Raw genomic sequence first — 24,387 nt, forward strand, 5'->3', positions numbered from 1 at the left:
AGTGGTTCTTGTGATGAATAGCCATAAAAATAAAAATCTTTCGGTGTCAGATCTAATTTCCCTGATACGCTATTAACAGGAACTCACCTCAGGACCGGATGGTACCTGAAAAGAGCGTGGGCTTTGGTGATACACCTGAACTGGGCAACCAGCTCTGGGACGTATGGGATGTGTGACAATGAAACCTGGCTTAATCTCAGTTTGCTCATCTGTAGAATGGGGGTAATAAATCCCCGCCTGGTGGGTTATTACAAGGACTAGAAATAAGCAAGTAACTAGCGTAGCAAGTGGTAGCTATTAGCATTGTCAATTCTATAAGCCAAAACATTTTAGAAAGCCTCAAGTCTCAGTAATCAACAAAACAATCAATCAAGCCCTGACTTAAGAGTGTTTGCCAGTTCCGGTGGTGTAAATACTCCCACCAGGACCAATAGTAAAAAGTAACAAAATTATGATGGAGATATGAGTTTTGAGTATATATTACCTTTGATACTAATATTAATTTATACATTTATATAACTTAGTTTTTAATCTTTTTTTTAATTGATTTCAGAGAGGAAGGGAGAGATTGAGATAGAAATATCAACAATGAGAAAGAATCATCTATCGGCTGCCTCCTGCACACTCCACACTAGGGATCAAGCCTACAACCCGGGCATGTGACCTCCTGGTGTATAGGTCGACACTCAAACCACTGAGCCACACTGGCTGGGCTATATAACTTAGCTTTTTATAATACTGCATTGAACAACCAGCTCACACAATTCTTGAAATTTAACAACTCGCTCTTATGAGCTGGCACATGCCAACTCCCACTCACCACTGGGTCGGAAGAAAACGAATGGGTTGAGGAAAACAAACAACTGTGCCAGCCTAGTGAATCCCGGTTGTTATCAGGTCTAAGGAATACGGGACTGGGGAGAATCCATTTTCTCTCTGCCTGTACGTCATCTCTTAACACTAGTTCGTTCTCCAGACCAGCCGCCCAGGCTGGAGAGCCGAGGGCCCCTGACTTCTCCCAGGTCCTCGAGTTTCTCTGTCATCATTGCGGAGTTCCACTCATCGCCCCGTTCCCACTGCTTCAGGAAGGAAACCCCATTATCTGGACCCTCCGTACACTCTCACCCGCTCTGCCTCCCTGCCCCCGGCCCTTCCCTGTTCTCCTCCACCCAGGACAGCTGCCCGGGTCGCCTTCTCATAACACAATCTGGTTATTGCCCTTTAATAATTCAGTGGCACCTCATCCTCTTCCGAATAAAGATGTAATATTTTCTAAGAAACACAACATATCTGCACATTCCATAGGTTAGGTATGGTATTCCTTGCTTATATTTCCAGTCTAACATGTCAGCTTCACCGCCCATTGTTACCCATCGCATTCCACACTGCGAGCAGTCACCGAACCTCTCAGTGCCATGGTCACGGGCAATCCCAGCTGTTCTCTACATGCGCCCTGCTCGGCAGGAACCCCCGTGCAACCCCAACGCCTTCTGGGCCAGCGCAAGGCTTCCAACCCCCCAGACAGGGCCAATCCCTTCAAAAGCAACTTGTACGGAGTGTGACCTGAGCATCTGTGAGTGGATGTTTTGTGCCCCAATTACTGTGTGAGCACCCAGAGTGGAGGTTACTCCGTTCATCCTGGCATTCCCAGTATTTTAATGCAGCGTGGAGGGCTTGAAACATCTACTGTAAAGGGAAATAGCAGATAATCCAAAACACCTTCTCCTTAGGCAACGCCAACCTCTGGGGGCACAAACCTTTAAGAGTTGTCCTACTTCATTCTACATTTACCTCCTAGTCATTGAACAATTATTAAGCACCTACTATGTGCTACCCATTGGGTGGGGTAAGGGGAAGGACGACAATAAAAAGGAGTGAGACACAGACATGAAAGCACAGCATGATTCTGTTCTACCAGCCACGGAGAGAGGGGGCCAGAGTCACCTGGAGTAGCTGGAAAGGATGGGGTACAAATTCACTGCCCTTGACCCTAACCAAATGTTAGGTCCCAAATCAGGTAGAAAAAATGAAAACCCTAACTCTTTCTAGTGATTACTTAGCATCAAGTGCCACCTGTTACATTGTGAAATTTTCACATTAAATGGAATATATTTCAAAACCTGAAACAAATTGATATATGGTAGATAAGATACACCAAGTGGGGAAAAGTAGGTTTACAGTCCTGAGTACGCGAAACAGGAGTTACTTCTGGGTATTATGAATTATTGCATTATTTTCCATACCAACACTGTGAACCTAGTTTTGCCCACCCTGTAGAAGAAACATCAAGGAGGCACCGAGACGCGTGGCTTCTCCTTTCCACACGGATGCTCCCTGCGACCTGGATACGTCACCGCAGCCTCTCTGCGCCTCTGCCTTCTCCTCGGCCAATTGGAAATGAGAATGACACCCGCCCGCCCTGCTCTGCAAGGTTCTGAGACAGCGGGGGTACAACAGACGCAAATGCCCTGAAAAAATCCCTCTGCCAACGTGAGGGATGGTCTCAGTCGCCAGGGCGAGGACATGCAGGTTTGATGGGCTCATCACAAAGCAAGAAGATGGCACCTCTTTTATTATATTTGCTTTTGTTGTTGTTGTTGAAGGTAAAATCATGTTCCTCATCAATTTATCAGCTAAAAGCATATAATGGAAACCATCTCTAAGGGGGACAGAGCTCGCGTTTTAGGATTCATTATTCCTTCATTCCTTAATTCAGTCTACCGACAAATACATATCGAGCAGCAACCATGAACAGAACATTGTGAAAATACATTATGTGAGGTGTTATAATAGAATCAACAGTGTATGGAATAGGCTCACCTCAGGATGCTGAAGATCTAAGAGATTTTCAAAAGAATACCGATATGCATATATATATATATATATATATATATATATATATATATATATATAGACACACACACACACACACACACACACACACACACACATATATATACACACAAAAATATATATATATCAGATGAAAGAATGGATATATAGATATACACAAACATACATTTTAAGGGACACTAAAAAGTAACAGTCATTTCATATATTACCTATAAAATGCATGTCTAAATGAATATATAAATATGAGCAAGGAATACCATAGCCCCTTATGGGCAGTAGGATTCTTCAGGTCCCGGCTAAAGCTACAAAAACAGACATACAAAGTGTATAAAGGTATTTTGTTGTTGCTATCGATCCTTCTGGCCCTGCATGGAAAAGAGTATCTTCAAATGACAAGCAAGACGTAGTTAGGTGTGTTTGGGTGAGAGAAGAGTTCAGAGACAGGTCTATGCTTTCGACCAGGTGAATCAGAAGAAATATAAAAGCCCAGAGACTAAAAGGAAGAGATGCTCTGATTCTCACAACAGCCAGCACCAGGGCCATTAAGAACGTTCGCTCATCACGTGGCCAATGAAACTCCGCAAATCCTTACTGGGTAAGCTCTGCCTGAAAGTTCCAAGTCAGGAGACGCTGCGGAAACGCTTTTAAACGTTCTCCATCCTGCAGTTAAAAATAAGCCCGCGTCTCCGTTGGAAGACGTCTAACCCAAAGACATCGCTTCCTGGAGCGGGTCCTATTTGCATTAATTTCCGCATCACGCTCGCTAACCGCGCTCATCAGCGACTCGCTGGGCGTTGCCGGTGGCCTACCGTTTATTTGGATCCTTTATCAAGAGCCCTGAAAGCAGTGATTTTGCATCGGAGGAGAGTGTGCGAGGGAACTTGATGTCTTCCATCAGGATCAGTTCGAACAGCTTCTCGTGGTCCTGGTTGTAGAAAGGCAGCCTGCCGCACATCATCTCATACATGACGACCCCCAGGCCCCACCAGTCCACAGCCCGGCCGTAGTCGTTGTCCTCCAACACCTGAGAGCGAGACCAGTGGGAAGATCAGTTATCACACACTCTAGTCTAAGGCATCGTTTATACAACGTGAGATTTTTCACGTGAAAATGAATCCTAACTTTCACAGCCCAGGCCAGCAATTTTTTTAGATCTTGACGGTTGAACAGGAAGCACCCTACAAAGACAGCAATCACACCAACTCTTTGAAAGGTTCAACGTATACCCAGGGATGGTCAGTGCAGACAGAAAAGGCGTGTCACACAACCAGTGCCAAGTGAAGGAGCCTGCGAGTGGGCTGAGCATCAGGTAGACCGTCAGCAGGTCTGCACATTGTCTCTTAGGCCTACTTAACTGTTCAGTCTGGCTCAGGAATGGGCCCTTTAAGTAGCAGCTTAGAGCTGAGGCACGCTGGTTAGGGGGCAGGTGACGTGCCTGGCACATTCCTGCTTGAAAAGAACTAGGGGACACGGATCAAACATGGAGAGAACAGGCAACGTCATGGAGAAGCACGCAGGGCAGGGCCACCAGGAAAATGTCTGACAGCTTCGGAGGCCCTCACATGTGTCAATGTGGGAGACAGGTGGCCGCCAACGAGAATCTGAACATTTGTCGTTTGGGCTAAAAAACTTTAGTATCCAAAGCTTCCGTACCCATGGCAATTTCTGTTAAACACAAACAAAATCAGGGACTCGATACCTGTGTAATATATCCCTTAACATGTGTTTTTTTGTTGTTGTTTATCCTCACGTGAGGATATTTTTTCCACTGCTTTTCAGAGAGAGTAGGAGGGAGGGAGGGAGGGGAAGAGAGAGAGAGAGACAGAGAGTGAAACATCAATGCGAGAGAGACACATCGACCTGTTGCCTCTTGCACACGCCCCGACTAGGGGCAGGAAGAGAACCCGAAACCCAGGTACATGCCCTTGACCTGGAATTGAACCTGAGATCCCTGGGTGTGCCAGCGGACGCTCTAAACACTGAACCATATCTGCCAGGGCATGTGCCTTAACTTTGTTTTGCAAAATACATTACACGCAAAATTAGTTTAGTAAGAAATGATATGAAAACATCAGGCTGTGTTAGAGCAACCTGTTCACATCGGAACATGCTAACTTGCCATTTGTCCCAGTAAACTTTTTTTAAAAAATATATTTTTATTGATTTCAGAGAGGAAGGGAGAGGGAGAGATAGAAACATCAATGAAGAGAGAGAATCATTGATCAGCTGCCTCCTGCACACTCCCTACGGGGGATGGAGCCCACAACCTGGGCACATGCCCTCGACCAGAATCGAACCAGGGACCCTCAGTCCGCAGGCGGATGCTCTATCCACTGAGCCAAACCAGCTAGGGCCTATCCCAGGAAAATTTTGATCATGTCTTTTTATTGGATTTTTTCCTTAGTCAATGGAATGTCCTCCATTTATTTGCAACTTTCAATGTTTTATTTTAAATTATCATATTGGAACAATCTTAAAGCTTACTTGTTGTGATCTTCTTAGCTTTGGGATAAATAGATCAAGAAAACAATCCTATGAAATGTATCAATTAAAAAAACCTTATAACTGATGACAGAAGAGCATTCGATACAAAACAAAGTAGTGCTCATGTTCTAAACTTTCTCAGTTTGAAGCAAGTAAGTACACTGTTGAAGATGACTCCTATGTGACTTTTATTTAAAATTTACCAATAATTTCATGGAATCCCACGTGACATGTTGACAGTGAAGGCCCTTTGGCTCACTGGGTATTTAACGCAGGAGCATATAATTTAAAGAAAAAATAAACTATGTTACTTACAGATATATTAGCAGTGTTTTCAAGGGCTATGAAAAGATTTTTAATTCGACTGTATCACTGTTCTGTGGCTAAACAAGCCTAGGACCACACTGGCAAGAGAGAACGCAAGTCCAGCTCCGACATTTGCCAAGTCTTCTGGAAATCACAGCTAAGCAAAAATTTTCAGGAAAAACAACGAATTCTCATTTTTACCTTTAGCCCCAAATATTTCAAATATCTATCTGCTTGAGATGAGTAATGTGAGAACCTAAGAAAACATAAAAAAATCTAAAAGAAGTGAGAAGCTCTATTCGTGAACTTAGAGGAAATGCTGTAACAGCTCATTTTTCAATACCAGTGACTTCTGATTATTCAAGAATCTATCTCATGCCCGGTTAGGAGAATGTATTGTATTGTTTGTGGGTCTTTTGCAAATAGATTCAGGTCTTTACCTAAGAACAAAAATCTTTTTAAATCTCTGCATTCCTGTACCACCAGCGAAACAGTGGCACACGCAAGAGAGAGCCAAAGGCGGTTTTTAACCTCTTTTTTCATAAAACCATAAAAAGCATAAAAGCTGGATTAACTGCCTCCCGAACCCACGTTTCACCAGCCGGGTTCTCTTCCCCAGCTGGCAAAACTGGCAATCCTTTATTTTTGTTTAAATACCTGGTTTGCAGCCAGAAGGGAAAGTGAGTACATTATTAAAAAAAAAAAAAAAAAAAGAAAAAAGAAAAAAAAGAAAAAGAAAAAAAAGGGGAGGGGGTATTTTTTGAAGAGAAATAAGCATCTGAAAAAATAAAACTGCATTGCACAAAAATCTGTCCGATAAATTAAAATGTATTTTACTTAGGTTTGTAAAATGAACACGGAATCTCCAACTAAGTGGTTTGCTTTTGAACGGAATGTGCTCTAACGGATGGAGATGTGATGCTACAACTGCGGTAGCACTCTGTATTGAACAAATCTGATATGACCTATTACCTTTCTGACACATAAGCGTAAGCAATGTTAAGGACAAACCACCCTTCACAACTCAGCCAGCCCTCTTGACCTAAGAGTTTTTGCTGTCAATTACAAAGAAAGATTTCTGTTCAACTCCTACCTCCAACCCGCTGGAAGAGGACACAGACGAGAAATGGAAGTGACTCCAATATTCTACCCGTGGATATATAATATAAAACATGCTATCAGTATTCGCATACTCTCCTTTCGCACTCCTTAAATATAAATTATTTCAAAACGCAGTGCTTGGAAATACTCTAGAAATTCCACAGTGAACTTAAAATCCACAGCCTCTTTTATATCAGTTTTAGAAGATTAATTTTCTCCCTTACTCAGAGCACTTCTTTTTCCAAAATGACAGAAACATATAAAATTTATATTCTTTAACCTGAGAGCTGCCATTCCTTCTGGCGACCTCTGATGATCTTTTTTCCCCCCCAGCAAAAAGGCTAGTTCACTTCCGGGTCGTCGTGAAGACGGAACCCCAGGGCGTGCTGGGCGCTCACAGAGGAGCAATGGTGCTGTGCATCTCAGCTCTGTACAAGGCACATCATCACATCATTTAAGCAGAAGCGCAGGTCAGAACCTGCTCCCAGGGAAGTAACCCGCTAAAAGGCTTATCTTAAAGCACTGATCTAAAGAGAGTGTCTCTTTGCCATAAAGTCAGTGTTGCTGACATGGAGCCACACGCCAGCCGTAAGCATGGCGCAGACACCGGGTATTGCCTTCTGGCCCTGCTGCTCTCCGTGACGTAGACGGACCTTTACGTTATAACTGCGTTGAACACAAATGCCCAGGAAGACGCCAAGGACAAGAGGGTCAGGGACACACAGAAATGTGAATGTTAACAAACGATGGAGCCCTCGCCGGTGTGGCTCAGTGGATAGAGCATCGGCCTGCAGACTGAGGGCTCCCGGGTTCGATTCCGGTCCAGGGCACAGGCCTGGGTTGTGGGCTGGTCCCCAGTGTGGGGCGTGCAGGAGGCAGCCGATCAATGGTTCTCTGTCATCATTGATGTTTCTCTTTCTCTCCTCTCCCTTCTTCTCTGAAATCAATAAAAATATATTAAAAAGCAACAGCAAACAAACAAACAAAAAGCGACGGGAGGTCCCATGGAAGCCCCACGCAAACCCGACAGGGGCATCCTTCGTCCCCCAGGACCAGAGCCTGCGTCACTTTCTGATAAAATAAAGCCTGAGGCTCAAGCTGGTGACAGCAGGTGCCCAGGACTGTGAAATAATCTGGTAACACTTGAATAGCCTTAGGCAACACTTGACATAGGCACTTCCATTTCTGGAACAACCAGGTGAGTAGAAAAACTCCGCATAAATAGCTCTTGAATGACTATTGATTTAAACAAATTAAATAAGACACCCGGTCTTTTAAAATGATACCATTAATGGAAATTCCCAGTGTAAATATTGATTTGGCTAACGGACACTTTAAGAAAACACACATTCATTCCAATACCCTTTTACCAATTAGGGTTTACTGGGAGGTTGAAGGGATACCTCTTTGAGCGTGTTCGCCCAGGCCCCACACCACACCCGAGGCAGGCAATTATAAGGGGGCGATGTGTGCCCCCGAGTGGCTCACTGCTCAACAATAATCCAGACAGAACAGATGGGGGTGGGGGAGGAATGAAACATCTAAACACACTGTCTGCACACCTATGCTGTGAGAGTAAACTGTGAACTTGGATGAACCAATTTACGGCTAATTCAACGTTTTTTTTTCTGGTACCCTTAGATTTCAGGTAGCTGATGGGTGTGTGTTTTATATATACGCATGCTGACATACTTTCTCTTTTATGGGAATCCTTCCCATCACAGGGATTTGCTTAAAAAAAGACCTGTAAATACCCTAATTCAGATTCTAAAACGCACTGCAGCTTTGGGGGAAGTCTGTATTTCATAAGAATTAAGGATATCATGTTTCTTGGTATTGTCTTTATAAATACATATTGTCAGCTGCTCTAATAATTTCTAAGAGATTGTAACCGCCCCCTGCTGGGACCCAGAGTGCAGTTGCTTCCCGGCTACCTCCTCGCATGCACACGCTCCCTGCATGCAGCTAGCATGGGCTGCAAAAGCAATCTGTGGCCAGAACAGGCAACATCCTTGATGGATGCAATGCTGGCGACTAAGTCATGCTTGCACACACCTTCCCAGAGATTTCTATGCTTCCTTTTCATCCGGAAGCATCAGACATTATGGGATCCCAAGAAACTGGGTCTTTGCGACCCAAGAAAAAACAGCCATTGTCAAATACTACAGGTTACCAGCTAGCGTTAGTTTTGTACACGTTCTTATGTTCAGAGAATTTAAAACCTAAATTTATGCTAACCTGGAACCCTTCCAAAGTACTAAATGCAAATTAAATCCAAAAGACCACACAACACTGAAAAAATTTTGAGTGAAAAGTAGCTCCTATGGAACTTTCAGATCGCTAGGCAAGTAAAAGCTGATGCTTCGAAACACTAACAGACATCAACGTTGAACTAAAAAGTATCATTTAGGTTCATATTTTAAAAGTGTCCAATTGGGGCCCAGCCAGTGTGGCTCAGTGGTTGAGCACCGACCTATGAACCAGGAGGTCATGGTTCGATTCCCGGTCAGGGCACATGCCCAGGTTGTGGGCTCAATCCCCAGTGTGTGGGGTGTGCAGGAGGCAGCCGATCAATGATTCTGTCTCATCATTGATATTTCCATCTCTTCCTTCTTTTCTGAAATCAGTTAAAAAATATTTACTGAATTTATTTTACATATATTTAATTATATTTATTTTATATATATATTTAAATATATAAAAATATACATATTTTTAAGTGTCCAATTTGGGGACAGGTGGGATGGTTTTGAATATGATCCGGAAACAGTATAAACAGTGAGCCGGACATCTGACACAAGTGCTTACATGTGAACCCTGATTACAAAACACCCACCTTCCACTTGAACTAACCACCATGAACCTCGACTCCATCTGCCCCTGAACACTGGTGATGAGCCCTTTACAGAATCATCCGGAAGGCGAAGGCGTTCCGACATCCCGTAAGAGGACAGGTGTTTCATGAATTTTTCATAGCGAAATAAAGTATTAGGGAGGCAACACAGCTTCAGAAAGGCTACCAGCACCACTTCTCATTTTCACAAAAATCTTAGAAGTGTTAAGACTTAGTTTCACAATCTGGTAGAAATAGTCGGATTGTGTCCAGGGGCCAAGCAAAATGTACGTCTGTGAGCTACTGTGTTTACCTACAGACGAAATGTGCAAACGTTAAATAACTTGGGCCGCATTTATTCCTCTTAAGATCTAACGATAGCATTGAAAGAGCCCATAAAATGGCACCTTTTACATTTATTCTTGTTGCATTTAAAATAAGTAAATAAAATTCCATTCAATACATTTAAATCTAGTTAGGTTCTAACTATTCCCCCTGCCTGCACTGCTCCATGCTACCAACGACCTTTGCTGTAATTTACATGTTTCTCCCAACTCATTCTGAAGCAATTATGTTGATCTCTGGTTTTAGACACCCCCCTCTATAGAATTTAATTTCCGTTGGTACTATTATCTATACAACATCACAATGGCTTTGAGCGAATCTTTGTATCAAAATATTCTGGTCTATTTCAGATATTTTCAAAATCTGGATTATATAGAATGTATTAAAGCTGGTAGGTTTCAAAAGAAAAATGAATACAATGACAGTACGTGGATGTTTTCTAAAAATGAGGTTCTAAAATTTAAGAAGGCATCAAAAATACATATTCATCCACTGGAAAAAAATGTTTCCCGTTATGTAAAACAAAATTATAAACACGTTTTCTCTGAACAGCAACCGCAACTACAGTCTATGCATTTCCCAACAATTCAGTCATTTTTTTTTGGCCATCTTTTTGTTAGTTCTAACTTGATTATCAAATAATTTTTATTTTTACACTATTACAGAAGTGCATGTCTCTGGGTTTCCAAAACCACCTTATTCAACCTCCCCCATCTGTCACCATCTGCTTCCTTTTAGCGTGTACTTTTTGTGTGATCGCATAAACACGTGAAAAATAACTAACGTGCAGATGACTCTGTGCCGGTACATTTGAGGACTGGGCATAATAAAAGTGAACTGCCAAAACGCACTTAACACTTTTAATTTTGTTGGGTCTTGCATGTGAGCCGCATTTGATTTTCAGACTGTTTTGCAGTTGGAGGGTTGATCAGGTACTGCTAACTCAAGAGCAAAGCTGAGACTAAATAATTAGCACTGCATAAAATGGCTTGGGTTCGGTGAGAGCCAACTCGGATAATAAACCGTAACAGGAAGGTCTGATGCGTGATTTCTAATTTTATTTTTCTTTTAATCATTTCGAGGAGTGAAAAGAAGAGTAGAGTTTGCAAAAACAAATTCCCCGCAAAATATATTACTGTCCATAATGTATGGCAGGTCAAGTTTATTTCTTTCCAGTGGCAGTAGGAGCGAAAACGCATTCATTTATAACTATGTGTGCAAGTGCATTTTTTGAGCTGCAGCTCACCAAATGCATAGTTTGTCTTACTGCTAGGACTGCATTTCTGCAATCTCTTGACAAATACATTATTCCTGGCCTCCCCGGCCCTGTAACACTAAAGATCTATAATTCTTCATCAAAAGACCCGAGAACAAATATTTTAAAAATATTCCTTTTCCAACAAATGGCATTTTTACACGATAACATGTATCTTTTCTGGCGGTCTTTGCCACAGAAGAAACTTAAGTTCATTTAAAACTTAAGTTTATTTAAAAATCAGCGATGAATCTGCTACATAGCCCAATTAATCGGTTTGAGCTTTTTAAAATTTATTTATTATTTATTTTTAAAATTTAATTTTCTTGTTTAAAGTATTACAAATAGTAGTACATATGTTTCCCTTTTTTTTTTTTTTGAGCTGACTTTTCAGTCCTTTTGAAGCATCTTTTAAATGCCTTTCACCTGTCTTTACATAGAAAAGTATTTCCGGCAGATAAGACAATGGAGAAGGTACAGAAAGGGGAGCTGCAGCCAGGTCTCTGTATCCTGTAAACAAGTCTACAGCAAGAGGAGGGGAAATGCTGATGGGGAGCCGGTCCCCAGAGAAGCAGCGCCCAACACTGTATCCAGGTCTGACACACAACTCCGACTTCTATGCCCTCAAGAGGAGTCTGGCGCCCAGCCTGTGTGGCTCAGTGGTTGAGCACTAGCCCATGCACCAGGAGGGGGCCAGTTCCATTCAAGGTCAGGGCACAGGCCTGGGTTGCAAGCTCGATCCCCAGTAGGGGGTGTGCAGGAGGCAGCCGATGGATGTTTCTCTCTCATCGATGTTTCTATCTCTCTCTCTCTCCCTCTCTCTGAAATCAATAATTTTTTTTTTTTTTAAGAAAAGGCTGGCATTAACCAAGGGAAGTACTAGAAATTTCCAGGTTCAAAAAGGTGACAGACACCGAGTCAAGTAAGGCGAGAGCTAGTTTCAGCTCTTGCCAATCCCCGCCCTAACTGACCATCTGATCAGCGTTGCCTTGCTCTGTTACAAAGTGGTTTTCCCTTCTTCACGAGACCCAACCTAACTCTGCATTCCCACCCGATCCATGGGTCCTGCCTCTTCTCTTCTGCTCCCTGCGCAGGCTCACATGTCTCTCCTTTAATCCTGCCACACCCTACGTAACTCCAGTACAGCAATTACAGTTTGCACAGTAATCATTATTCTCCACAGCTTATCACCTTAGTAAACACTAAGATACTTGAGGACGAAAACCATTTCTTACCACCTTCTATTCCCAGCACCTAACATAATGCATGACACCTAATGAATATTCAATGAGTATTTCCTTAGTGAATGAATGAGTGTCCTTAGTGAAAGGGTTCACATCCAAGACCAGAGGAACTTCGATGCTTGCTTTTAAAAGAGTGAACGCATTCAAAATTATCCCAATGTAACAAACACGTGTTTGACAAAAAAGCTTAAATATAAGAATTAAAGTTGCATGAGAAGTTAGTGGCTTCGAGATCTGTCACTCTCAAATAGTAACTACAATCATTCTCCCCAATAAAAATGAGGGGCAAGATTTTTTAATTATGAATCAGTTTGTAACAGCCATGGATATGTAAACTGCTTTTAAAGACCAGACTTCTGCAATATTAAAATTTATATATATATATATTTGTCTTTTTCTTGTCTTTAAGAAAAAAATTGATAATTTCTTAGAAATTATAAACTTTCTATTTAGAAACAATTAGGCTCTTCTCACATTATGTTCTTGGTTTTGTTCTCCAGTTGAGGACATTTTCATTTAGAACAGTATCTTTTCTGTTTCTTTGATCCTCTGCTTTTAAAATGAGATGTATTTATCTCCTTCAGAACTAATTTTCCCTAACTGTGACACAACTAATTTTGTTATTCGAAAAATGGGATAACATCATCCCAGGCAAATGGATGGCAGGGAAAGTGAACTCCAGAGAAACAAAAGGTGCGGTTTGCACGAGCGTTCCCAGTCCTATTCCAGAGCGAGTTCCCTGAGAGCACTGTCCATTGTGTCTTGTTCCCGTAGCCACAACGCCCAGAAAAACACCCCTTCACAGCAGACGCACAATCTATGCCTGTGGAGAAACAAAGAAAGCCAGTCTCCCGGACCCTCTGCGTGGGGTCGTCAGTGGGGGCTGCTGTCATTTCATGAACTCTCCCAGTGAAATACTTCCTAATAATTACGAAAACCCACAGCACCTCAAATCCAAATGGTCAGTGTCTTTGTTTCCAAGGAAAATCCAAATGGTTGATAGAACGGTAAACATTTTCGAAGTCATTCAATTATTCTGTTTTAATAACTGAATCAAAAAAGGCTTAATCAAAAAAATTTAACGGATATAGCCAATTAAAAATGGACTTACTCTACTAGAGTTCGTACCTTTATGTTCATCAAGTTTATAAAATTTAATTTAAATATATATCTTTGCCCTATAATATCATGTTAAACAGTGGAAGAAAAATAGATTTGATTCATGTTGAAATTCAGGTAAAAACAGCAGGAACTGCAAGTTTTGTTCATGCTGAAATGTCCCCTGTGCGAGCATCATGTCAATGTCCCCTTTCTGTCTGAACGGAGCCCCGCCCACCTCTGGCGCCAGGTACTCCGGGGTTCCACAGAAGGTCTTCATGGTGGCCGTGTCTGTGATCCCCTCTTTGCAAAGTCCAAAATCTGTGATTTTTATGTGGCCATCTTTATCCAGCATCAAATTCTCCAACTGCATAGGAAGAAAAATGACATGATTATCCTACAGTCCTCAAATCTAGGAAAATACTGTTTGGAAACAATTATGAATGCTGAGTAAGAGATTTTGGAAAGAGGACATAGTTAATAGAACTTTCAGGACTCACAAACCCTTGTAGCTTCGTAATTCCTATATAAAAAGAAACATGTTTTATCAAATATTTTGATGATGAAATTAATTGATTTTTTACTCCAATGGGAGTCAGAGCCATTATTGTGTAAGTTCTGAGAACTAAAGCTCACCTAATTTTTCAAAGCAAAAACCAATCCTCTTTTTATGTAAATAAATTGTGACCTAAATAATCCCAAAGAGATGAGTATCTTTTTCTGGATACACACAGATGGTTTTCAACACTTTCTCTTGGGAATCTATTGCTATTATAAAATAGTCACTTACAGAAATGTTTTTTGGTGGTGGTTGCAAATCAAACCTAAATCGTGTTTTGAAAGGTAAGGTGGCATCTTCTTTTGCAGTTCTTTGTGATAAAGAAATACCAACCCTTTCAAACATAAAAAGGTCAAGAATGTCAAACTCAAACAGTCAACAGTTAAGGAAAATATATAGCACAAATATTATATAATTGGAACCTCTTTGAAGCCATTAATGAAAACACCCCCAAGAGAATCTCAAAGATTTAACTAAGTGGCAAGATCATCTGCCTCAAGTGAAAATTATGACAGGCCAGCATAGAAGGAGTTTGTGCAAAGCCAGTATCATTAAAAATAACATAAATAACTGATCATTTTTCTCTCCTATTTTGAACCCAAAGTTATGATTGTCATCACACATAGATACGCATAGTTCTGAGCTGTGATCGTATAGCCTCACAGACATGGGGCCTACCCTCACCCACTCATGTAGATACAAACACACGTGAGAAATTATTAACAGAATGCGTGAAAATTAACTGACTAAACAAGTAGGCAATTTATTCTACTCCTTAGTGTGATGATCTGTGCAAGTGCTTACCTGAACTCTGAAGTCAATATCCAATTCAAAACAGAACCCCATGTCAGTGGTTCTCAACCTTCTGGCCCTTTAAATACAGTTCCTCATGTTGTGACCCAACCATAAAATTATTTTCGTTGCTATTTCATCACTGTTATGTGGCTACTGTTATGAATCGTCATGTAAATATCTGATATGCAGGATGGTCTTGGGTGACCCCTGTGAAAGGGTCGTTCGACCACCAAAGGGGTCGCGACCCACAGGTTGAGAACCGCTGCCATATATGAACATAAATGACTGCATATAAAATGGGATGACATCATACTGTTATAGCATCCATTGTCTTATAAACCAGAAACTCAGTGCAGTAAAGCAAGCTGAGTTCACGCAAGGGCAGACCAGACAGACATGTCCTCAGGTGTGGTTCTCGCTGTGCTCCCTGGCTGATCTACAGGCTTCATACACGCTTCCTTTATGGCATAGAGTCCGGAGAAGCGATGCTGCTGAGCTTTTCACAAAATAAAAGTTCTTGTATTTTATCTAAATTCAGAAATATTGCACCTTCCATATGCTTCTCGACTAGCGGGAACCTAAAAGTAAAGCCTAATTTGCATAAATGACAAGGGGTCCATCTCTTCTTCATGCTTCCAGTCTTCTCCCTTCTCCCTTTTCCTTGCTCCCTCTGTGAGCTCGCTGTAATGAGAATCGGGAGTATATCCTGGAGGGTCTGTTGGTTTGTTGAATAAAAACATACATGTCCTGCTGCTAATTTTTAAGAAGATGCTGATGGCTTAAATGTAGCAATGTATTATAGTATATACAAATAGAACACACTTAAGCTCTTCAAATGCTGTATAATCTTTTAAAAATATTTAATAAATCTGTTTTTACCAATACATAAAAAATTCTTATAAAATCTCTGAGCCTCACACCAAGGCCTGAGGGACAAGGAATGAGTGAGGTGTAGGGACAGGGCTGGGGAAGGAACGGATTGAAGGTGGCTGAGAGTTCCAGTTTGCCCAGAACATAAGGGGGTTTCCTGGGCAAACCAGGCCATCCTCCTCGTCTTATGAATCAGCTTTAAAACATTACAATGGTTCAGGAAGCAATAAGGCCAGCCTTAGGGGTGACTGAGAGGTGGGGTGAGGGGCGTGATGGCGGGGCGACAGCACACTGCGTGGAGGCAGTAAGAGCACAGTGAATACGAGTGTGGGGTTCAAGTTAGAGAACTCACACGTAAATTCAAGCTTTACCCTTTCTCGCTGTGTGGCCTTGGGCTACGGACTTCTATGTGCCTCAACTTCATCTATACAATCTGCAAGTAACAGCAGCAACAGAATGCGATTGTTTTGAGAATTAAACGAGATACTGACTCCAGAACTTAACACACTGGAAGCATCCAATGAATGCATTGATCATTATTAAACACTAGAGGCAGGCCACTGTGGGAGCGCAGCTCATCCTGGCCAGCCACTGTGGGAGCACACTGACCACTAGGGGGAAGCTCCTGCATTGAGTGCCTGCCCCCTGGTGGTCAGTGTGCGTCATAGCGACTGGTCGACCGGTCATTCTAGCTGCTCTGCCATTCGGGCTTTTACCAGGATAGCATTTAATGGTCGATGTGTAAATTATTAGAATGGTGCGTGCTTGTCTAGATAACACTTTTTTTTAAAGGAAGGAAGAAAGTTTAAGAACAAAACCCTACGAAATATTTTTGTCAGCTCAGTGACTTAGGGCAAAAACACGTCTCAATATGCAATAATTTCTTTTGCATAAACAAGCAAAACAAATATTTCATAACATTAAAGCCAGTTATTGTACAATAGTGTCCACCTTTTCCCATCAACTATTTTTCTACTCTCACCGTCCTGAAATATCACTTTGCTGAGCAGGGATGACAGAAACAACTCGTCCCCCATCAGTATGAATGACAGTCAGACATGCATCACCTTAAAAAAAAAAACCAGCCTGGATCCAGTGTACAGGATAAGCCAGGGTAATTCAATATCCATTCTTGTTAAAATAGGTGTTTTACACAGATGCATAACAACTCTCTGGAACATATAAGAACCATTCGTGAGCTTGGCTGGCATGGCTCAGTGGTTGAACATGGACCTATTGAACCAGAAAGTCATGACTCCTTTCCCAGTCAGGGCACATGCCCAGGGGTTGCGGGCTCGATCCCCAGTGTGTGGCGTACAGGAGGCAGCCGATCAATGATTCTCTCTGATCACTGATGTTTCTCTCTCTCTCTCCCTCTCTGAAACCAATCAATCAATCAATCAATCAATCAATAGAATCATCATACAGAGGCAGAGCTGCCTCAAACAGATTGTCAAACTGCAGCGGGAAGGCCGGGGAGGGTTGGGGGGCAGGAGGTAGTGGGGTAAGAGATCAACTAAAGGACTTGTATGCATGCATATAAGCATAACCAATGGACATAAGACACTGGGTGATAGGGGAGGCTAGGGGACTGTCTAGGGCGGGGGGATAAAATGGATACATATGTAATACCCTTTGTAATACTTTAAGCAATAAAAATAAATAAATAAATAAAAAAAAAATAGAATCATCAGTGTTGTGGAGGATGCGCGAAATCAATCACCTGGAAGTCCTTTCCAAGCAGATCACAGACCTGGACAGAGCGAACACCCAGGCGTCACACACCTAACACTGACGTACACAGGCCTCCCAGCCCTCGGAGCGCTGCCACTAGGTAAAGAAGGGGTGCACGCATCTACCAACGATCTCCCCTTAGTTCTCTCTCCTCAACATCCTGGCTGTCCTTCTTTCCTCTGTTAGCCACAAACTGCAACGTGCACACTGTCGCTGACCGGTCAGGTTCTCCCCGGATGAACGTCAGTGCATCTGTTTTATCGCCATAGTCAGTCCTGGTTTACACGGGCATTTGCTCATGCTTAACGGGTGCACCCACTGGCAAAAGCAATGATGAAGACAAACGGGGGGCTGGAGAGAGAACATTATGTATTAGAAATCTGGTTATGCCGGCTACTCACATCACAGGGTTGTCATCTAACCGTTCAGAGCAGCGCACACTTCGAGGAGAGAGAAAATATTAGACAATGTACCTCATGGAGTCCCCATAACAAGGCGACATTTGTACCCAGTTGGAGGGGACAGGCATGTGTGACGGAGGGTCTTGGTTCAGGGTCTGAATGAGAAAACGTGAGCGCTGGAAATCTTTGCCCTCTGCGCTCTGTGCACAGGAAATTGTAGCAAGAAAGCACTACGGTCCTTCTGCTCTTGCTGGGAGGGACCCCGAAGAAAATGAGACTCTAAAAACCCGAAGCTGTGTTTTCTGCGGGGCTTCTCGAACCTGCCCCGCTCTTCCTGGTACACCAGATGATGGAAGCTGTGGGGAGGGCCAGGATCAGGGCACAGGCTGCTGCAGGCCGGGAGTGACTGGCTGGAGGCTCCTCTCACCACCTGCGGGCTGAGGGCGGCGGCCGTGTCATGCAGGCTGGCAAGCTCTGCTCTCCTACACGCCAAGGTAGCTATTAGAAGGTTTAAATGCTTTGAAACTTTTAAATATAGTATCCTAATATATGTGACTATATCGTTTAGGTATCATTTTATTTAAATGGCGGACAGTGAGACTAAACAAAGGGATGAAAACAGCAGCTCCTCAGGGCTCTGATGGCTGTCAAACATTAAAGCAAACAGCTCCTTCCCTCACTCTTACACCCACCTCAGCACAATGGTACCAAACTCAGTGCTGCACCGAGACTGCACAGGCCCTCTGCACTCTGCAGACCAGGCTCATGGGTATCAAGTGCCAAACGCGCCCACGCTGACCTGCAGGAACCTAGTGGCCCTGGAATTAGAGGGCTGACACCCTGGGTGGGAAACACTTCTTCGCTCCGCCCTTCCCAGGCCAAGGATTCAGTGAGGGCCCCACCTGGGCTGCTAAGCTATTGAAGAATTTGCTACAAACTAGGAACACAGCCCAACGGTACAATTTAATTTTTGAGATGGGAGAGGCTTCTAGTAGCCCTGGCGTAAACTTTCTATAAAAGAGGGATCCGGCGGGGCTGTCTGGGTAGCAGTAGAGTTGGGCGCTATGTCTGGGGGCTCAGTGTGTGAAGTCAGCGGGCTGTTTTTGCTTGGACTGCGAGTTTATTTGGGGTGAAAATGTCGGGGAACTGATGGGGACTGGGAGGGCGGTGGTAAGAGATTCTCCGAACCCACCCTCTGTGCCATCGCTGAGTCCTAGAAATTATCTAAATGTATTTGAATGAACACAAGGGCATTAAAAAGACGATGACAGAGGCAACTCTGAGACAGATCCAAGTGGGTCCCTAAACCAGTTTTTGGTGATGCTGTTTTTTAAATACATCTGGTATAAATATATTTAAAACATTTATTCTCTTATCTTTGGCAACTGTGTTCGGATTTTAGGTTTACGAAGATCTCCCGGAGTTCTCAGTGCATCCCCCCATCTAGATGTCATCTCAGCTCTAGAATGAGGGAATGACAAGAACATCAGACCGGAGAGAGGATTCATGGGCTCCAATAATCCTGACGATGCCACCAACTCACCCATGACTGTGAGTCACTTACGAGGCTTCTAGTGACTTAACCATGGGTCAGCTCTCAACTTCTATGATACCAACTCAAGGATCTCCCTCTAATCTGTGCAGCCCTGTGCCCTGCGGATCCAGGTAACATTTGCCTGAACTTCCAATGTTTCGCTGTCTGCACTGCATGTACATTTATATGGTTTCGGCCCCATTTCGTACAGTTACTTAGACTTTTAAGTGAGGTAAGGTTTTATTTTAAAAATGAACTTAACAGAGATCACGTAATTGTCTAGTAAAATGAGTGGTCTAGGTATATGGTAAGTGCATGACTCATAGTCATATATAAGTAGGCTCTTTATGTTGCAATTTAACATAATGGATGTTTAACATAATCTAACATAATACATTTAGTCTTTCCATCATCAGAAAGGATGGGGCAATGAATATCGTATTAATGAATGTCAATACACCACTATATTCACGGTAACAGGGTTAATGGGTAACATAGTTAATGGCCCATATTGACCAAGACCATCTCAGTGATGCCACGCTTCAAGCAATGCTGGCATTCTTTTCTTTGTTTCTTTAGGCTAAGAATTCTACCTTCCGGCTTTAAACGCTTTGGGTATGTTACCAACTACTTCAAAATTATTATTTCCTTAAATCTATAAGTCCCCGCCTTCTTCCTACAAACAGAATTCGTAAAATACAAAGTGGGAGTGGGGGGAGGTGACCCGGGCAGAAAAAAGCTAACTATTTCTAAGTAAATTTGGAAATGCCATCTAACATACATTGCAAGTTTTGTTATACCACATAACCCATTTCTTTCTAAAAAAAAATCCCAGACACTTAAACATAACAGTATTAGTTGGCTATGGGGACATCAGATCCAGGGATGCTGCATTCTGTCACATTCCTGGTCATAAGAAGCTTTAGGACATAGTTACACCATTGATCTGTGTTCATCTCTGGTCCACTGTGGCATGTAGTCCATCATCCCTGACCTGGATGTTTCATCATCACATAGTTCACCTCTCCTAAATACAGTACCTTACAGCTTCTTTATACTTCGATAAATTATAATATGCAAACATACATACTATAGTTCACTGACATCGCGTAAAATAAGTCTTTATGAGGTGGTTACTCCTTAGGGCCACTCATAACATATAGGCACATGACAGGAACACTTCGAAGTCACCTAGACAACTGCTTAACTAATTAGATTCTTAAGGATCATGGGTACTTAACGAAGGGTGGGATGGGAGTGAGGCGAGTCATTGTGGTTTCTTCCTTATGTCGCAACATGGAGATACAAACAATTTCATCAAAGACGCCTGTAACCCCTATTCCTACAAATCAAATTACATTTTAAATAAACTAGTGCTTAATAAATAAAGCAATTCTGCTTCAAATATTCACGGGTCAGGATTACTACATATGATTTACTTACTGAGAAAGTAAGACTGTCACATTTAGAATCTGTACAAAATATGTCACGGAACAACCTTCCTTGACGCGGCCCCTGTGATCCCGAACGGTGTCACGAGAATCACTGCCGCCCTCGGGGAGCCACTCCAGGGCTCAGGGCACTGGCCCGTGGGTGACATCAGCCTCCTGCCTGTTTGGGTGGGCAGTTTTACGGGAACCCGGGCAGGCTCACTCATTTGTATGCTGTCTGGGCTGCCTGCAGCGATGGCAGAGCTGAGGAGCCGCAAAGAGACTGTATGGGCCGCAAAGCCTAACATCCTTCCTATCCGACCCGTGTGGCTCAGTGGTTGAGCGTCAACCTATGAACCAGGAGGTCCTGGGTTAATCCCGGAGCTGCTCCGAAGGTCTCATCAGAGAGGAACTTGGAGAAGTAAAGTCACAATTATCAAGAAAACAATGACAGCCGAAACCGGTTTGGCTCATTGGATAGAGCGTCGGCCTGCGGACTGAGAGGTCCCAGGTTCGATTCCGGTCAAGGGCATGTACCTGGGTAGCGGGCACATCCCCAGTGGGAGATGTGCAGGAGGCAGCCTATCGATGTTTCTCTCTCATCGATGTTTCTAACTCTCTATCTCTCTCCCTTCCTCTCTATAAAAAATCAATAAAATATATTTTTTAAAAAAGAAAACAATGACAGCTCTTTTTAAAATGCAAAAGTAAACCAATGCCATGCTATATTAAAATGCTCCAGGTGTTTAATCCGCCAAAAAAGTGAATACCAAAATCAAACCACATATTCCCCTCCAATAAAGTCTTATTGATTATAAAATTTCTTCAAAATACATCATCAGATGTTAGACTATCATAATGAAACTTATTTTCAAATGTCACTTGCGAAGTTACTTGACTTTTAATCAGATGTTTAACATTATCCAGCACATTTACAGAAAACCAAAACTGTTATGAAACTGTTACTGGTAGATCATACTTCATCAGGGCAGTCAAGTAGAAATTCTTATACATCAAAATCTTGAACACAATCAGGACCGTGTGGCTCAGTGGTTGAGCGTCAACCTATGAACCAGGAGGTCACGGTTCAATTCCTGGTCAGGGCACATGCCCGGGTTGCAGACTCGATCCCATGTGGGGCGTGCAGGAGGCAGCCGATCCATGATTCTCTCTCATCATTGATGTTTATCTCTCCCTCTCCCTCTCCCTTCCTCTCTGAAAGCAAGAAAAACATATTTTAAAAAAATCTTGGCCGAAACTGGTTTGGCTCAGTGGATAGAGCGTCGGCCTGCGGACTCAAAGGTCCCAGGTTCGATTCCGGTCAAGGGCATGTACCTGGGTTGCGGGCACATCCCCAGTGGGGGGTGTGCAGGAGGCAGCTGGTCGATGTTTCTCTCTCATCGATGTTTCTAACTCTCTATCTCTCTCCTTTCCTCTCTGTAAAAACTCAATAAAATATATTAAAAAAAAAAATCTTGGACGTAAAGGAGCGACATACATAGCAGTGAATGCAATTTCCTCTCGGGTGCCGTCACTACATCCTTACACAGGACGCGTGTCTGCCCGACCAGATCTGCTTTCCCCCGAGCTGTGTCACTCTGTAATTGCTTTGCCTGTCCCCGCAGCCCCTGCAAAAGCGAACGCGGAGTGCGGCTGTGCGTCCTCTTACCTTCAGGTCCCGGTACACGATCTTCCCCGAGTGCAGGTAGTCCAGGGCCGAGACGATCTCCGCGCCGTAGAAGCGCGTGCGGTCCTCGGAGAACACCCGCTCTCTCGACAAATGGAAAAACAGCTGCGGGGTAAACAGCAGGGCCGGGATTGTAATAATTACTGATTTAGTGGGGAAATTAACACAAACATAAAACACCTCTCCTCGCCATATTGTGATGATAGAGGGTGTACTCTCCGCGGACACGCAGCCTCCTCGGCAGCAGCTGGCTCCTCTCGCCCAGGCTTCCAGGGGGAGTCTGCGGGCTGCGGAGGCAGCGTTTTAATCAATACACCCATCTTGCCGCGGGCATCCTGCCTGCCCCCCATTTAACCTTCCGTTCCGAGGCAGGGGGGCGCGCCGCTGACTGCGTGCCCCCCTCGCTCCACGGCTGCCTCGCTCTCCCCCGGATTAGGCGCTGAGCGTCATTAAAATAAATGCACACGAGCGGGGGTGTGGTCGCTCTGGTTAATGACCCGATTTATGACTGATTCCAAAGGAAGGGCTGCTGACGTGCCGACGCTGATGTGTGCGGCCTTGGTCTGCGCTACGACCGCTGACTCGTCACGCTGCCTCTAGAAACGTCCCCACAGTTTGCATCCGTGTTCTCTGTGGTGAGAAACGGTAAGGCGTGTGTTTTTACTGCAGTGATGTCCACAGCCGTCCGAGAAGCTCCACTGTCCCCCTTGTAATTCTCAATGCCTCTTCTTTCTATTTTCAAAACGAGCCACAGCACCCATCTCTTCTCATACAAACACACACGTTGAGCCCAGCCACTCCTCAGCGAGTCACCACTCGGGGCCGACAAGTATGTATGGGTGCCCTCGGTGGCCCCGCACCCGGCCCCCCAAGCAGTCAGCTCCCTATCTGGCTGCCTCCCCCATCTCCCAGTGGGGCCAGGCAGAGAAGGAGCAGGCGTCAGGCACACGGACCCCTGTCGGACTATCTCACTCGACCAAGAAAACCCAAGAGCAGGAGAGCTTGTTGACGGTGCTGAGTACACAGCCAGGTGTCACGGCAGATGCTCCGCACACGTCTGTGATTACAGAAGTGAGCCTTGACTGCAAGATCAGAAATCAGAATCTTCCCACGGAGGAGTGACTCCCAGCACTTCTACAAATTCCTAACAGGTCCAGTGAACGACATCTGTGCCTCGCACACCACACCATAACTCAGGTGACGCACAGGAGGTGCCCCAAGATTCCGTCCTCCCTTTCCCACCTCCACCTCCGCCGAGGAGTCTGTCATTGTATTGACATAAACTTTGTGCCGAGCCCACTGTCACAATAAAGAGAGACAGGTAATACCATGCACCTGCTAGTATCACCCAAAATGACTAGCTCAACCCTAGTTAAAGCAAAGCTAAACTAGTAGGCCGATAGTCTCGAAGCTTTAATGCTCTATCATACTGCCCTATTTTATCAACTCCAAGATGCTACTGACTGGGACTCCATCATTAGTTTATGTTTACTTCAAGTAAGAAAAAAAAAGCCAATAAAAAGTCACATAAAATCTATGACACACCATCAAAGATAGAAGGCATTCTCAATGCAGAAATGTTAACTGTGTCAGACCAGGAATCCAACATGCTATGCCAAAAATCAAACTAATGTATATAATTCCTCATGGGTGTTTTTAAAATTCCATTTACTTTATATAAGCATATATATATATATATGTGTATATATATATATATACACACACACATATATATGATATTATGTATTATAATATATAATGCATATAAACAGGCATATATACACAATCCATTACCATTCAAGCAAGGACAGGGAGTTGGCCCCACCCCATCACAAAGAAACAGAATTTCCGGAGGATG

At 43.4% G+C, this 24,387-nt stretch overlaps 1 protein-coding gene across 3 annotated transcripts in view; it reads right to left on the minus strand.

Moving 5' to 3' along the window:
• Positions 1-24,387, minus strand: part of AKT3 (AKT serine/threonine kinase 3) — a 210,059-nt gene that overhangs the window by 15,444 nt on the left and 170,228 nt on the right. For all 3 annotated transcript variants that reach the window (XM_059677347.1, XM_059677346.1, XM_059677345.1), the window contains 3 exons: positions 22,512-22,634; positions 13,758-13,886; positions 3,663-3,877 (listed from right to left, as the gene is read on the minus strand). In XM_059677347.1, the coding sequence (XP_059533330.1) occupies positions 3,663-3,877; positions 13,758-13,886; positions 22,512-22,634 (467 nt within the window). The remainder of the gene's footprint in view (positions 1-3,662; positions 3,878-13,757; positions 13,887-22,511; positions 22,635-24,387) is intronic.

The sequence above is a fragment of the Myotis daubentonii genome, chromosome 20 (assembly GCF_963259705.1).
Source record: "Myotis daubentonii chromosome 20, mMyoDau2.1, whole genome shotgun sequence".
In the NCBI taxonomy this organism is placed as follows: Eukaryota; Metazoa; Chordata; class Mammalia; order Chiroptera; family Vespertilionidae; genus Myotis; species Myotis daubentonii.